Raw genomic sequence first — 16,238 nt, forward strand, 5'->3', positions numbered from 1 at the left:
GGAAAAGTAAAACTATACCTGGTATATTTCTATTGGCTTGCTCTCCATGTTTAGATCCCAAACTTTGACAGTGAGGTAATCCCTTGTGAGCATATAACGGCCACTGTGACTGAATTTGATGTCTGAAACGGAAGAGATGATTTCTGAAAAAAACGATCTGTTACTAGGGTCTTCAGGTTCTTCAAAAACTGTAAAACAAAGAGAAAAAAAAAAAGAACATGATTCAAATAAAACAGTGTGACGTGTTTAAAAATACATAAGTCATTTCTAGTTTGTCATCAGATTTCTAAATGTGCCAAGGAAATTTCCATCCTCACTGCCATATTAAGAGCCCTGAAAAATGAGGGTAGGGGAAATGTGGGACTTTGGAGATTTTGATATCTCTTCCCAGATTTCCAGGTTCCTTATGTTCTGCCATGCATAACTGATCCAGCAGGAAATTCTTTGAAGTTTGGTAGGGTTTATAATTGGTATCACAGAACAGGATTATTTTTTTGGCCCCATCTCTGTATTTCTAATATTCTTCCTGTTTACTCTTCCAATTCCAGTCTTCTTTCTATTTCAACACAGTCCCCTATCGGTTAGTACTGATCAGCTGCGGTAGTCTCAGTCTGAAATGTCTCTCTCATCAACAGTATCCCTCTCTTCAAATCCCATCTCAATATTCACCTTTCCTCCCTTGCCTGTGAGTGCTAATTCTTATTTAATCTGTTGAAGTGGAATAATGTATTCTATGGTATTGATCACTGTATACATATTACATATGATTCTAAAGCCTTTTGAGAAAGCTGATATGTAAAATAAAATGTGTTTGCTGTACTGTAACAATCAGGATGAAAAAAAAACAGATGATTAGAAATGTCTTTGTTTAAAAGAGTTAACTGAATAAATGATCTAACAGCAAATTATCAGTAGACATTTTCATGTAACTCAGCAGCAGATTTACTAGGTCATTCATCAAAGTGTGTCAGGGCCCAAATGTGTGTTAAAGGGGATCTAACATGCGTTGCACGTGCAATAAATAATGCAACGCAAGCTAGCATGCAAATTTAAAATTTAGTATGCATGTGGGAGAAGTTAATGCAAATTAAGGTGTCCTACCACATTCAGCGACAGCTTAACACGCATTAACGTGGGATTTACATCAGAAATAACTACACCTTTTTTTGTTTGTGGAAAAAAGTTTTTATCACGAGCCTGCGGCCGTTATTGCGGATCACGGCTATTATTGCGGCTATTATCGCATGCGATAAAAACAGGCCTATCACACGCCCCCCTGGGTCAATAATACTGCTCTTACCTGGCCTGCCTTCCTAAACCCATGTTTGTGGCAAGTTTACTTGTTAGGGGATACTGGATGCTTCGGAAGGCTCGCTGCAGACGACAACAACCACGAGAACAGGCAAGGGAAGTTCCACCCCCTTCTAGGGAACGCCCTGCACCAGAGCCCAAGTCACTGGCCCCACAGGGAGAGGGTCGAGGCCCACAGCAACACTTGGCACACAGTCGGGCATGGTGGAGGAGATACAGGGAGTGCATTGTTCCTTCACAAGCCTCATTGCTGAGCATGCCAGCAATCAATCCTTCCTAATGTCTTATGTCACTGTTTCCTACCTATCATCTAATTTCAATCGAACCTCTACTTTGAGTGTAATGCTCCTTTGTACGTCAAATTCCCCTAGTGCAGGACCCCAGTCCCTGTCCTAAGTCTCAGATCACCTTCAGATACGCATTTCTATTTATGATCCTTGGCCATTCCTTGGAAGTTTTTTCTACACCCTTCTGCCAGAATGATATTTTCTCCCCCAGCTCATCAACTTGCTTTAGCGTGTTTATTAAGTGCTTCAAGTTTTCAAGTTTTGACCAAGTATCCATCAACCATTTTGTGTAAAATCGCATAGCTCTACAAATTATTTCAAGCCCACATCCTATCTAGTTACTTGTTTTTCCCTTGTTTTATTTTCAACGTCTCCCTCTTATTTTCAACGTTACGCACATTTGCGAGGTTTTTTTTTTTTGTTTAACGTTCACGCATTATCTGTTCCATGTAACGCTCTCATGCGATGTTATTGTTTCATTGTAAACCAGTGTGATTTGTATGCTATACAGGAATGTCGGTATATAAAAGTTAAAAATAAATAAATAAATAATGTGGTAAGCAGATACATTCTGCTTTTCAGTTGACAGAGATGCATTGGAATCTTTTAGCTCAGGAGAGTTTTTAATCATAGGCACTTGGACTACTTTTCTTATTGGAACCTCTCTGTTGGGATGCCCTAATTCTAATGCTTCATTAGTATCCTTTGAAGATACCTCCCTCCAAACCATGCACTGCTGAGTGACTGTCAGCTTTCCCCTTTGTTCTATCTCCTTTTTAAAGGTTACTGTCAGCAGCCTGATTCCACCCTGGTTAAGGTGGAGTCCATCCTTTCGGAAAAGACTCTCCCTTCCACAAAAGGTTCCCCAGTTCCTTACAAAACTGAATCCTTCTTCCCTGCACCATCGTCTCATCCACACATTGAGACTCCTGAGCTCTGCCTGCCTCTGGGGACCTGTGCATTGAACAGGGAGCATTTCAGAGAATGCTGCCCTGGACATTCTGGATTTTAGCTTTCTACCTAAGAGCCTAAATTTGGCTTCCAGAACCTCCCTCCCACATTTTCCTGTGTCGCTGGTGCCCACATGTACCACAACAGCCGGCTCCTCCCCAGCACTGTCTAAAATCCTATCTAGGTGACGCGTGAGATCCGCCATCTTTGCACGAGGTAATGTTACCAGGCGATCCTCATGCCCACCAGCCACCCAGCTGTCTACATTCCTAATAACTGAATCACCAAATATGATAGCTGAACTAACCCTTCCCTCCTTGGCAGAAGCCCTGGGAGAGACATCCTTGGTGCGAGAGGTCGATGCACCACCTGGAGAGGAGGTCCTTGCTACAGGATCCTTTCCTGCTGTACCAAGTTGTTGCGCTCCGATCATGAGACCTTCCTCTTCCAAAGCAGCACCAGGGATGCCAGACTGGAGTTGGGACTTGGCTACTATGTCCCTGAAGGTCTCATCTATATACCTCTCTGTCTGCCTCAGCTCCTCCAGGTCTGCCACTCTAGCCTCCAGAGATTGACTTGTTCTCTGAGAGACTGGAGCTCTTTGTATTGGATGCACATGTACAACTTCTCACCGGTGGATAAAAAATCATACATGTGACACTCGATGCAAAAGACTGTGAGGCCCTCCTCTTGCTGCTGAACTGCTGCCTTCATCTTAAATTTGTTCAGTTCCTAGTTAAGTTTTAGGTTGCTATGGGTGTAGGAGTGCATACAATTAGGGTCCTTTAAATGTATTAGTGTATTCAGTACATATCTGGTAGTGACCTACAAGGGAATGATCAAAGTCCTGATAAGGTGTGGGGAATTTCTGAGTTTAAGTTAAAAGGCTGATTTTTTTTTTTAATTTTTTTTTTTTAACTGTGAAAGTGACACCTGCCTATAAATTAAAGGATGAGCTAGAGGTGGGTGGGAGAGTTGGAAAATACAAACACACAAACTTCTGTTTGTTGCCTGACTTTCCCACCTGAAACTGGGAAATTAAAGCTGGCAAAACTACATTTAACTGGGTAGCAAGAATTTTAGCAAATAGTTTCAAATCAAAGTTTAAAAGAGATATGGGTCTAACAATGCTGGCTGTGTTGGATCCTTCCTCCCTTTCGGGAGAACTGTAATGTATGCTTTTTTGACATCTCGTGGAAATCTTCCTTGCTGTAAAGCAACTGAAAAAATGTCTTTGAGAGTAATACATAACTCGCCGCTTAGTACCTTGTAAAAATCTGCTTTTAGACCATCTGGGCCTGGAGCTTATGCAAAGGGCTAGAATTAATACTCTATAATTTCTGCCATGGTGAATGGTCTATTCAACAGAGACTGTTGTGTTTCTGTCATCCTTGGCAGAGGTAGCCCCTGAAAATACAATTTTCTGCTTCCCCAGCTCCATCTACTGAGGCCTCACAATATAAATGTTCATAAAAGGACCTAAAGATCCAGCATATAGATTCGGTGGAAGTCTGTCTAACCCCATAAGAATCTTGCAAGGCTTCTATATAGATTTATTTATTTATTTGTTATTTTTATTATACCGAGTTTCATGATAGGAATCACATCAACCCGGTTAATGTCACCTTTTAATTTTCACCAAATTGGCCAATAGTTACAGCTTTATTTCCAAGGCAATATAATTTATGGGAAGTGTATAGCAGGCTCTTGGTAGTCTTCTGATGGAGATAATTTAAATTATAAAGGGATTCCCTATATAATCATTTTGTAGTAGCAGATGGAAATTGAATGAATCTTGCTTTAATTTTTTGAAATTCACATTCCAATTCAATTATCTGCTTATTAAGAAGTCTATTTCTCCTAATCACTAGAGATGTGAATCGTGTGATCGATCATCTTAACGATCGATTTCAGCTGGGAGGGGGAGGGAATCGGATCGTCGCAGTTTGGGTTTTTTAAATATTGTGTAAATCGTGTAAATCGAAAACCGGCACACTAAAACATCCCTAAAACCCACCCCGACCCTTTAAAATAAATCCCCCATCCTCCCGAACCCCCCCAAAATGCCTTAAATTACCTGGCGTCCAGTGGGGGGGGGGAGGGGAATGGGGAGGGCAGGAAAACCGGCACACTAAAACAACCCTAAAATCCACCCCGACCCTTTAAAATAAATCCCCCACCCTCCCGAACCCCCCAAAATGCCGGCCGTAGACAACACGATTCGGCTGCAGGAGGTCGTTCCGGACCCCCGCTGGACTTTTGGCAAGTCTTGTGGGGGTCAGGAGGCCCCCCCCCAAGCTGGCCAAAAGTCCCTGGGGGTCCAGCGGGGGTCCAGGAGCGATCTCCTGCCACAAATCATTTTTCCGTACGGAAAAACCAAAGGTAGCGCCGGCGCCATTTCTACAAGCACCGGAGGTCCGAGAGTGGAAGATCACAGCGGGACCCTTCCTCTGGACCCCAGGTAATTTAAGGTATTTTGGGGGGGTTCGGGAGGGTGGGGGATTTATTTTAAAGGGTCGGGGTGGGTTTTAGGGTTTTTTTAGTGTGCCGGTTTTCCCGCCCTCCCCTTTCCTCTCCCCCTTCCCCCGATTTATCGTCAAAAATCGTAATTGTTATTGTATCGTGGCTCTAACGATTTTTGACGATTTAAAATATATCGGACGATATTTTAAATCGTCAAAAAACGATTCACATCCCTAGTGAGTATACATTGGGGGCATATACACTGCATATTGTAACTGTCCATCCAAATAATTTCCCCACAATAAACACAGCATCCCACACTATCTTCATACATGGAGGCAAGCTCAAAGGCTATTCCTTTGCCTAATAAAATAGCAAGACCTCCTTTCCGGTTAACTGCTGAGAAAGAGTAGCCCTGGCCTACCCACTCTCTACGCAACTTGCAGTATTCTTGATCATTTAAGTACATCTCCTGCAGACACATAATCTGGGCTCTATGCCTGCGAAGCGAAGCCAACATTTTGGCCCACTTCACCAGGGATCCCAAACCCGCTATATTCTAGGAAAGTGTCCATAAGGAATTAGCCATATTTAATCCAAAAGAAAAGATCATCAGACTTGCTATGCTATCCCTCTTGGAAATACTCACTGATCCCCCCCAGCCCAGGGAATCAGCAGCGTGAAATAGGTCTCAGCCACCCCATATACCCCAAGTTCCCCATTTCCTGCCAGCAAAAACCTCTGCTAACCCTAGCTAAATACCACACTATTCCCCTTCCTCCCCCTTGTCCTCCCTCCCAATTCCCACCGTTCCCACAAACCAGATCAGAAACCAAAGAAAAAAGCTCATTGTGATGGATGATGCTGCAATCAAAGGCACTAATACAAAAGGAAAAATGGATAACAAAACTCAACTAAAGAGGTCACAAAAGGAGTCCAGGAACAGCAGTAACCTGTACAAAGAAAGCTGGAAAGTTATGAGCACAAATGCTCGTAGTTTGGGGAATAAAATCCCAGATCTGCAAGCCCTAATGGTGGAGGAGAACTTGGACGTTGTTGCTGTCACGGAAACGTGGTTTACGGAATCTCATGACTGGGATACGGCAATACCAGGCTATAACTTGTTAAGGAAGGATAGAGAGGATAGGAAAGGGGGAGGAGTGGCTCTTTATGTCAGAAACAATATCCAAGCATGTGAGCAGCAAGGAAGATGGGGCAATGAAGAAGCACTATGGGCCAACCTAAAAAAAGATGGGACATTCATTTTTATTGGAGTGATTTACAGGCCTCCAAACCAAAAGGAAGAGATGGATAGAGATCTGGTTGAAGACATCCAAAAGATAGGAAAGAAGGGAGAAGTGGTGATCGTTGGAGACTTTGATATGCCGAATGTAGACTGAAGAATCCCATCTGCAGAATCTAATAATAGTAGAGAAATAGTGGATGCCCTGCAAGTAGCTTTGTTCAAACAAATGGTTATGGAACCCACGAGAGAAGGAGCTATACTGGACTTAGTGCTCACTAATGGAGATAATGTCTCTGATGTCCAGGTGGGCGTCCACCTCAGCACCAGTGATCATCAAATGATATGGTTTAATATCACAAAAAAGATACAGAAAAGAAGCACAAAGACCCAAGTTTTGCAGCTCAAAAACACGGACTTTGATGAAATGGGGAATTACCTGGAGGAAGAACTAAAAGGCTGGGAGAACGAGAGAGATGTGGATCAACAGTGGACCAATCTAAAAGGAGCAATTACCAAGGCAACTAATCTATATGTTAGAAAAGTAAAGAAAAGCAAAAAAAAAATGAAACTTATCTGGTTCTTAAAGGAGGTGGTTGACAAAATAAAGGCTAAAAGAACAGCATTCAAGAAATATAAAAGATCCCAAAGGGAGGAGCACAAAGAAGAATATCTGGTAGAACTGAGGGAGATGAAGAAATTAATCAAGACGGCAAAAAGTCAAGCGGAAGAGAGGATTGCCAAGGATGTAAAGAGAGGTGACAAAACATTTTTCAGATATATCAGTGAAAAGAGAAAAGTTCATAGTGGTATAGTGAAATTGAAAGGTGGAAAGGATCAATGTGTGGAGAGAGATGAAGAAATGGCAGAAATATTAAACGAATACTTCAGTTCTGTGTTCACTAAAGAGGACCCTGGAGAAGGACCGTCGCTAGTTAACAAGAAACTGGAAGGGAGTGGAGTAGATGTAACTCCATTTACAGTAGAAAATGTATGGGAAGTGCTGGAGAAACTGAAAGTGGACAAAGCCATGGGGCCTGATGAAGTTCATCCCTGGATACCGAGAGAGCTCAAAGATGTGCTGGCGGGTCCGCTGTGTGACCTGTTAATAGATCCCTAGAAACGGGAGTGGTGCCGAGTGATTGGAGAAGAGCGGTGGTGGTCCCGCTTCACAAGAGTGGGAACAGAGAAGAGGTTGGTAACTACAGACCGGTTAGCCTCACTTCGATGGTGGGAAAAGTAATGGAGTCACGGTTGAAAGAGAGAATAGTGAACTATCTACAGTCAAGAGAATTGCTGGACCAGAGGCAGCATGGATTCACCAGGGGAAGATCCTGTCAGACAAATCTGATTGACTTTTTTGACTGGGTAACCAAGGAATTGGATCAAGGAAGGGCACTCGATGTCATCTACTTGGATTTCAGCAAAGCTTTTGATACGGTCCCGCACAGGAGACTGGTGAATAAAATGAGAAGCTTAGGAATGAGTGTCGAGGTGGTAGCCTGGATTGCAAACTGGTCGAAAGACAGAAAACAATGTGTGATGGTAAATGGAACTTACTCTGAAGAGAGAGCGGTGTTAAGCGGGGTACCGCAAGGATCGGTATTGGGACCGGTCCTGTTCAACATCTTTGTGAGCGACATTGCGGACGGGATAGAAGGTAAGGTTTGTCTGTTTGCGGATGACACTAAGATCTGCAACAGAGTGGACACGACGGAAGGAGTGGAGAGAATGAGATGGGATTTAAGGAAACTGGAAGAGTGGTCGAAGATATGGCAGCTGAGATTCAATGCCAAGAAGTGCAGAGTCATGCATTTGGGAAGTGGAAATCCAAATGAACTGTATTCGATGGGGGGAGAAAGGCTGATGTGCACGGAGCAGGAGAGAGACCTTGGGGTGATAATAATGTCTAACGATCTGAAGTTGGTGAAACAATGTGACAAGGCGATAGCTAAAGCCAGAAGAATGCTGGGCTGCATAGAGAGAGGAATATCGAGTAGGAAAAGGGAAGTGATTATCCCCTTGTGCAGGTCCTTTGTGAGGCCTCACCTGGAGTACTGTGTTCAGTTCTGGAGACCGTATCTCCGAAAAGACAGAGACAAGATGGAGGCGGTCCAGAGAAGGGCGACCAAAAAGCTAGAAGGTCTTCATCGAATGACTTATGAGGAGAGATTGAAGAATCTAAATAAGTACACCCTGGAGGAAAGGAGGAGCAGAGGTGATATGATACAGACTTTCAGATACTTGAAAGGTTTTAATGATCCAAAGACAATGACAAACCTTTTCCGTCAGAAAAAAATCAGCAGAACCAGGGGTCACGATTTGAAGCTCCAGGGAGGAAGACTCAGAACCAATGTCAGGAAGTATTTCTTCACAGAGAGGGTGGTGGATGCTTGGAATGCCCTTCCGGAGGAAGTGGTGAAGACCAGAACTGTGAAGGACTTCAAAGGGGCGTGGGATAAACACTGTGGATCCATAAAGTCTAGAGGACGTGAATGAATGTGGAAAAAAGGATTTGCAATCACAAAAAAGCAGGGAGTAGCTTGCTTGTTACGGCGGTTACTACCCCAAACCAAATAAGCCTGATACTTCACTTTCAATGCATATCCAGCATAGCTCTCTGCTTCAACGGCAAGGTAGAAAGACCGATACCTTATGCATATCCAGCATAGCTCTCTGCTTCAACGGCAGGGGAGAAAGACTGATACTTTACGCATATCCAGCATAGCTCTCTGCTTTAACGGCAGGGGAGAAAGACTGATGCTTCACACAACCAGCATGGCTCTCTGCTTCAACAGCAAGGGAGAAAGTCTGATGCTTCACTTTCAATGCATGTCCAGCATAACTCTCTGCTTCAACGGCAGGGGGAATGAAGAAAAGAGGATCTATATATAGACAACAACCAAAAAGGACTGAATTTCATAGTCTGGGAAAACAAATAAGCATGGGTGTAGCTTGCTTATTGTGGTGGTTACTACCCCTAACTAATTAAGCTAAATATTTCACATAGATGCAGTTCCAACACTGCTCTGCATTAATGGTGGGGGTGGAAGGGAAATAGAACCAAAAGGTTACTAAGAGCCAAGAGTAACAGATAAGTATGAGAAAAAAAATGTGCAAAGCTTGCTGGGCAGACTGGATGGGCCATTTGGTGTTCTTCTGCCGTCATTTCTATGTTTCTATGTTTCAATCTCCATCTCACACAAACCTTCAGAAAAGCAAAGGGGAACAGAGACCATATTTTAGATTCATTATTGTGCTCCCCCAAACCCTAAAACCCTGTACATACCAGATAAGCCCACAGCCCAAACCAATGGACATTTTACCCAAAACCCTGCAGCACTAAGAGGCGGACTGGATAGCGCTGGGTATACTCCCCACTACGAGGACATGGTACTATAGGCTCGCCTCCTCTATGCAAATGGAGAGATTAGCCTCACTGCATAGCCTGAGAACGATGGATCCAGACTATAGACTCTGTTGGGCTACTTATTTTACTCTACTGCCAATGGACATCCAAACTCATCTGCTTGCTATGGGATACAATCCATCATGGAAGTGATTAGACCATACCAGCTCACTGTTGCAGAGTCTGAGACGCTTTGTCAGTTGTGCTCGGCAAGGGGTGTTGAAGGGGGGAATTCTGGAACAAACCTCGCTGTTCAATAATCTTAATTTAACGAAAGAGTATGTATTACTATTTTACTGCGACACTCTCCTAGGGGTTGGAAAGGGGGGGGGGGGGTTGGAAGAGTGAGAGATATGAGATGTTTGGGGTGAGTGGAATGAGTGAATGATTGTGATGGCTCTGTCTGGTGGACTGCGTCCGCTGGACTTTGAAATGGAGTTGAGCAGTGCGCCTGATAATTTGATGGGCGTACGGCAGGGGGTGCGTTTTGGCATTACTCTTTTGTAAATTTGTTGCACTGTATTGGGTACCTCCTCAGGGTTTTTGATGGTTGTACTGCCTATACTCTTCAATAAAAATGATTTTGACAAAAAAAAAAAAAGAACAACAAGGATGCAGACCAATGCTTAACCTGTAACTATCAAACTATACACCTAGGTGCTAGGCCAAACAGGCCCAACAAACATTATGCAGAAGCAGAATGTCACTTAACAGACAAAGAAGCCAAAAAGGTCTGTGCGCTGGCTACAGACTCAAACACCTTCCAGGCTCCATTATGCTCCACACGTAGTCTTGCTGGATATTGTAGATTAAATTTCAGCTGGCGATAATAACGTTCAGCACAAATCAGTGAGAACTGAAAGTTAAAAATTCTGGTGATCACAACCCATGGCCTTGCAGAGACCCATGCATGAGCCCCCAGGCAATGGGCATGTTCAACATGGCAGTGCCCTGGAGATGTTCCAAGCCCAATTCCACCAGCAGCCAGCCTTCCAATAAAGCATGGACTTCACGATCTGAAAGAGACTCAGGGAGACCCACAAACTGGAGATTATTTCTCCAGGACCGGTTTTCCAGGTCATCAATTTTAGATTCCATAGCCAAAATGTGTTTTTCTAGTGTCCCCTGTTGCTGCTGCAGTGTGTGAGTATTTGATTCAACCTCTACCACCCTCCTTTGAGTATCTTCCACCTGCTGCTTGATCATGACCAGCGTCTCATTTCCCGACACTATTTGCTGGGACAAGTCATGAAATTGGCCATCTAGGGACTGTACCATAGTCCAAGTTACCTCCTCCACTAGCGCGCTATTGTTTGCTGTCAGGCACGGGCTCGGAGGGCTATTGGCCATTTTGTTTTCATTCGGCTTACCCAGCGTTTTCTTCTCCCTCTGCGGCTTTTTGGCTATATCACCACCGTTCAGGAGCAGGAAGTCCTTGATATATGTCTAGGATGCCACTGTACTCAGGGAATCGACCTTTGCAGGAAAAACAAAAAGTGGAAACACGTCCTTTTTGGAGGAGGCACCGGGAGCGAGCCAGCCGCACGTCTCACCTGCTCATCGGATCATGTGGTCTCCTTACCCACCCAGTTAATTTTAACAGTTTCATGCTCCCTTGAACATTTTTTTTCAAACTCTGTTCCCTTATGGTTATTGTGATTATTAGTATCATTTCAGTCATTTAGACTTTGATGGATTATACCACATCAAAAGTCAAGGACTACAGATGTGCAGCACCCAGAACCACCAAGACCATGCTCCTCCATGATTATTGCTTAAAAGGTACTAGAAACAGCATTTCCAAATACTGATTCAGAAGAAGAATTGTGATCTGGAGTCCCTGAACCATAGGATTAGCCTCAAATGAAGACCAACTCCAAACCTGAACAGCTAGCTCCTTCACCTAGTGATGTCATATGGAAAAGACATCAGGCCTCCTCCAGGGATTTCCTCTGGATTTTGTTTGTCTATGGCCCTTTGCCCCTCTTTTGTAGCCTAGGGGTGTCTTGCTATTCTAGCTGGCTGCTTTGCACCTCTTATTATGCTTTGGAATCTTCATGACACTCTTTCACCCTCTATCAATGTCTTCAGGGTTTTTCTGCCTCTTTTGGTGCTTTGTTTCTTTTCATGTTGCCTTGAGCTATTCATGCCATGCTTGGTGCCACTCTTCCCCTCTCATACAGCCTTGGAGGGGGTCATGCAACTGTTTGTGCTTTTTGCCCCACTTCTGCAACTTTGGAGTGATCTAGCCAGTCTTACTGCTGTTTTGTTCCTCTGGCGGTGCCTTGGAGAACTCCTGCAATTGCTGGTACTGGTTTGCCCCACTGCGGGTTCTTGGGCTTTTCATGTCACTTTTGGTTCCATGTTGACATAATCTTGATTCATTGGCAGGCCTTCACCTTTCTGATGATGTTTACCTACTAGTTTCATTAGAAATGATTAGAAAATGCCAATTTGGGAGCCCAAAATGGGCTGCATTGTTTCCCCTATTGACTATAATGGCAAATAAATGAACACATGAAATTTTGTTTTCGTTTGAAATTAATGACATGGATGGAAGTATCCTATGAAATGAATGAATGATCTGGAATTAAAATTTTTCCTTTGTATATCCCTAACACATAGTCTACACTAAAGAAGTTGCATGCCTTAAGCTTGTTGGAACAACCATTATTGTAAGCTACATCAAGTTTGTACATTGTGAGTGAATTGCATTTTAAATCTGTTGTAAGCCACTTTAGGCAGTCTTTCAGGTTTGATAAGGTAGGGTATACAAGTAACATAACAAAACAAAGGTATAATTCCCTAGACAACTTATTCCACAATACTGGCACAGAAAGTTTTTTTCCCCAGTATATCAGCCTAATCTCTTTCGTGATGGGCGTGCTAAGAAAATCATCTTGAGGCCAACTGTAAACATCTTTTGGGTATATATAGAAACTGTTGCTCTTTAAGATACCTAGGGACCAACCCATGTAAATCCATTAAGGCTAAAGTCACATTTGTGAACTGGGCTAAATAAAATGGCTATAACCGTCAAATCTGTCACAGAGGTAGGAAAAAAATATTTTTTAGTTTGATTCATTTTCCTTTTCCATTAAAGTTAATTAGAGAAACATTACAGGTAATTTACAGTCTATATTGGGCTCCAGTATAGGGGTTTTCTAATTAATTGTTTTAAAACTTGTGGGAAGAAATCAACAGAACTCCAAGGTACCTAGAAAGACTGAGGAGACTGAATAGTGGCACGAATAGCCTATGACTCTATAAAGGAGCAAAGAAGCAGAAAAAAGGGAAAGAAACCACAAGGCTCCAAAAGAAGTAACCAGAAACAGTGCCATGACCCCTTGATGGCATCTCAAGTGGTAAACTGACACCAAAAGTGGCATTAGCATACTACAGCAGCATGAAGGGGGAATGAAGCAGAAAAGATAATAGGACAGAGTGGCTTCAAGACTCCACAGCAGCATAAGAGTTGCAAAACAGTCGTAGTCGTCCCCATCCCCACCAGACTACCAAGGTGTAGGGTCTGGGGTATGACAGCAAGGCACAGTAGCAAAGAGAACTGTAAAGTGTAAAGTTTGGGTATGGAAGCAAGGCTGAGTGGCAAAAAGTCCCTTAAGGTGCAGTTGCATTTCCTGATTTTGTGGATTTGCATTAAGTTCTCTCTTAGTAATCTAACCTCTTATGACGTTCAATACAATAAATGGTACCTTTTGAGCATCTTTTGTCTTGTACCAGTATTTCTTCCTCTGAATGAGGGCTTTTATAAACCCCCCCCCCCCCCCCCCGTGTAATAAATCATCATACAGGGTGGAAGATCTAGACTGAGATTGTGTAGGTGCTGGAGAAAAGGAAGTAGTAGAGAACAAGTGTTGTGCTGTGACAGTGAAACCTGTATCTTTTTCTGACTGTTTTCAAAGCTTTATTTTGTGGGCAAAACATCCCAGTCAGAATAACAAAAAACAAAAAGAAAGCAAAGCAAGTGTTAGAAGAATACCCCAAGGCTCCAAAAGAGGGCATCAGCAAAGGTGACATGAGCCTTTGATGGCATCACGAGTGGCAAACTGATACCAAAAGTGGCATTAGCATCTTACGGCAGCATGAAGGGGGAATGAATCAGAAAAGGTGGCAGTAAAACCTCCAAGACAGGCACTGATAAAGTGGCTTCAAGACACCTAAGCAACATGAGAGGTACAAAGCAGCCTCCCCTAGACTTGCAACCTAGAACTCAGAAAGAGCTCAAATAATGCCTTTCTTTACAGCCAAAGCTTTCAGAAGAAATGCAGAGCAAATCTCTGACTGCTCAGTCTTCAAGAACAGCGTCACTGTACCCGGAGCGCAGCGATAGGTTGGATTGTAAAATTGCTCTCTGTGATACATCATCCTTGTGTTATGACCTAAGGAAGGGTCAGCTCTCGAAAGCCAGTTGGAAAGTATATAAAGTTAGTCCCATAAAAAGATATCACCTTTTTTTTTTTTTTGCTAACCTTTATTTCCATCCATCTATGGAAAGAGAAATAAAATAGTTTAATGTACGAGTGTATTAGTCCGCATTTATTTTCAAAAGCTTGCATCTGTTTTAGAAAAAGAAGCTAACATGAATTGTGACCAAACAAGAGTCTGCAAATCTAAGTGCTAATACTTTATTAAATGAAAAATCATTCTATTCAGGCAGACTTTTATGGAAAGCTTTTAAATGGTACTCAAAAAATTCTCCCAGACATCCGGTATAGTAGATATTTTGCAATTACCCTGTCACTTTTCAATAGAATTCTAATGAGCAGAAGGCAATTATTTTCACACCTTTCTAGTAATCTATTCAAACTGTATATTGCAAATGGCAGCCATCCCAGCCTACTAATTATGATCTAACGTTATTATTAAAAATAGAATGAAAAGATAACTCATTTTTAATTGCTGCCCTAATTATTTATCATCCATAATTTTGCATTTACTACCCTTAACAGAAGGCTTGGGGATAGCCTTCACAAAGTGCAAGTTGTTACTACCCAAAAAAAAACCCAAGAAAAAAAAACCTTTGCTGGACAGATTAGATGAACCATTTTGGTCTTTATCTTCATTTTTCATTATGTTTCTATGTTTCTGTCTTAGATAGCTTAGCCTAATAAGAGTGCCAATACTATACTTAAGCTTTTTGTGGGATAAAAACTCAAGTTTACATGGAAGAATTTACCACAAAATCACTATTTCAATACTTTTGCTGATATTTCCTTTGACACTGTCACAATCAAAAGGTCTTTTTCACAATAGGTTCTTACTTCATATTCATACTTGACTTTTAGCATACATACAAATAAAATATCTATGTCTTACCCATACAGTCATGAAGATGTGCACTTTCAAAAGTTGCATGCATAAATATGATCATATACTCATTTATACGCTATTTTATAAACCTCAAACATACATGCGTAAGTCAGGGTTTGCAAGTAAACTTGTGTATGTAAAACAAGGGCATTCCAGGGCGTGCCCAACATTTACATGTGTAAGTTGCTATTTTATAAGCAATTTAATCATGTAAATTTGGCATGATTAAAAAATTGGGCCAATATTTATACCTGAAGGCATCATAGGTGGCTCCCATGTATCTCAGCCCCACACTGAGGTTGCACATGCGTACATGGCTCACCATTTGAACACTGAGGGAACAGAAGAGGGGTGGGATGAAGGCTACATGGGTGCAGTCCACTGACCCCAGCACATTGAGGAACTGCACCATGGCATGGAAAGCCCTCTTCAGGGCCTGGCATTCTTGCCTCTATTTGGGAAAGCTGATGAAAATGCAAACCTGGCTGCACATGGCTCGCAGCACCTGATGCAAGCACCTTGAAAAAGGTGGTTTATTACATTCCCTCTACTTTGCTGACAGTAATTTGGAATGAGCCAGAACCCATGAAATGGAGGGAGCGTAAGGAGGTTCACAAAGCCCGGTATGGCTTGGGACCTGGCTGTGACTGCTTTGAGCTTTGATTTGAGCTCTTCATATACAGCCATTATGCCCACAGAGCTCAAGCTGTACCTCCTGGTCACTTCCTCCTCTGGAAGACCCAGTGCTTATATACCACCTTTTCTGGACTGCATAACAACTCAAGACAGTTTACAACATTTAAAAATCATTAAGCAGTCATCGTGCAAATCCACACTCCCAACCCCACATCAGGGGCCACTTTCAGTGGCTACAGAGGTGGAAAAAGATATTTCTGCAGACCTGGAACTAGAATTCAGTTCACGAGGGGTGGGGAGGAGACAGCAATGCTGTAAGGCCCAAGAGGAGTCACACATCAAACAGGAAAAAAAACCCAAAGGTCCACATTCACATGTGGTTCCAAAAAGAAGACAATTCATTTAACAGTCCAAAAATCAAAGTCAATTTAGAACAGCGTAAAACAGAAGAAAAAAAACTTCAGCAGCATAAATCCAGATTTCAGCTTCAAAAACAAATTCTCACGTCCAAGCACCAAAATCTTCACACATGCTCTTCCCTGTTCTATTTCAAAGCTGACCACTTTTCAGGGGCTTTCTCAGTCCAACTTCATTCAAGGCTCCTTAT

At 42.6% G+C, this 16,238-nt stretch overlaps 1 protein-coding gene across 6 annotated transcripts in view; it reads right to left on the bottom strand.

Annotated features, from left to right (window-relative positions):
- The window catches only part of PPP2R2C (protein phosphatase 2 regulatory subunit Bgamma), a 623,817-nt gene that overhangs the window by 75,500 nt on the left and 532,079 nt on the right, over positions 1-16,238 (bottom strand). For all 6 annotated transcript variants that reach the window (XM_029591453.1, XM_029591472.1, XM_029591463.1 and 3 more), the window contains one exon: positions 19-188. In XM_029591453.1, the coding sequence (XP_029447313.1) occupies positions 19-188 (170 nt within the window). The remainder of the gene's footprint in view (positions 1-18; positions 189-16,238) is intronic.

This window comes from Rhinatrema bivittatum, chromosome 1 (genome assembly GCF_901001135.1).
Source record: "Rhinatrema bivittatum chromosome 1, aRhiBiv1.1, whole genome shotgun sequence".
NCBI classification, from domain to species: domain Eukaryota; kingdom Metazoa; phylum Chordata; class Amphibia; order Gymnophiona; family Rhinatrematidae; genus Rhinatrema; species Rhinatrema bivittatum.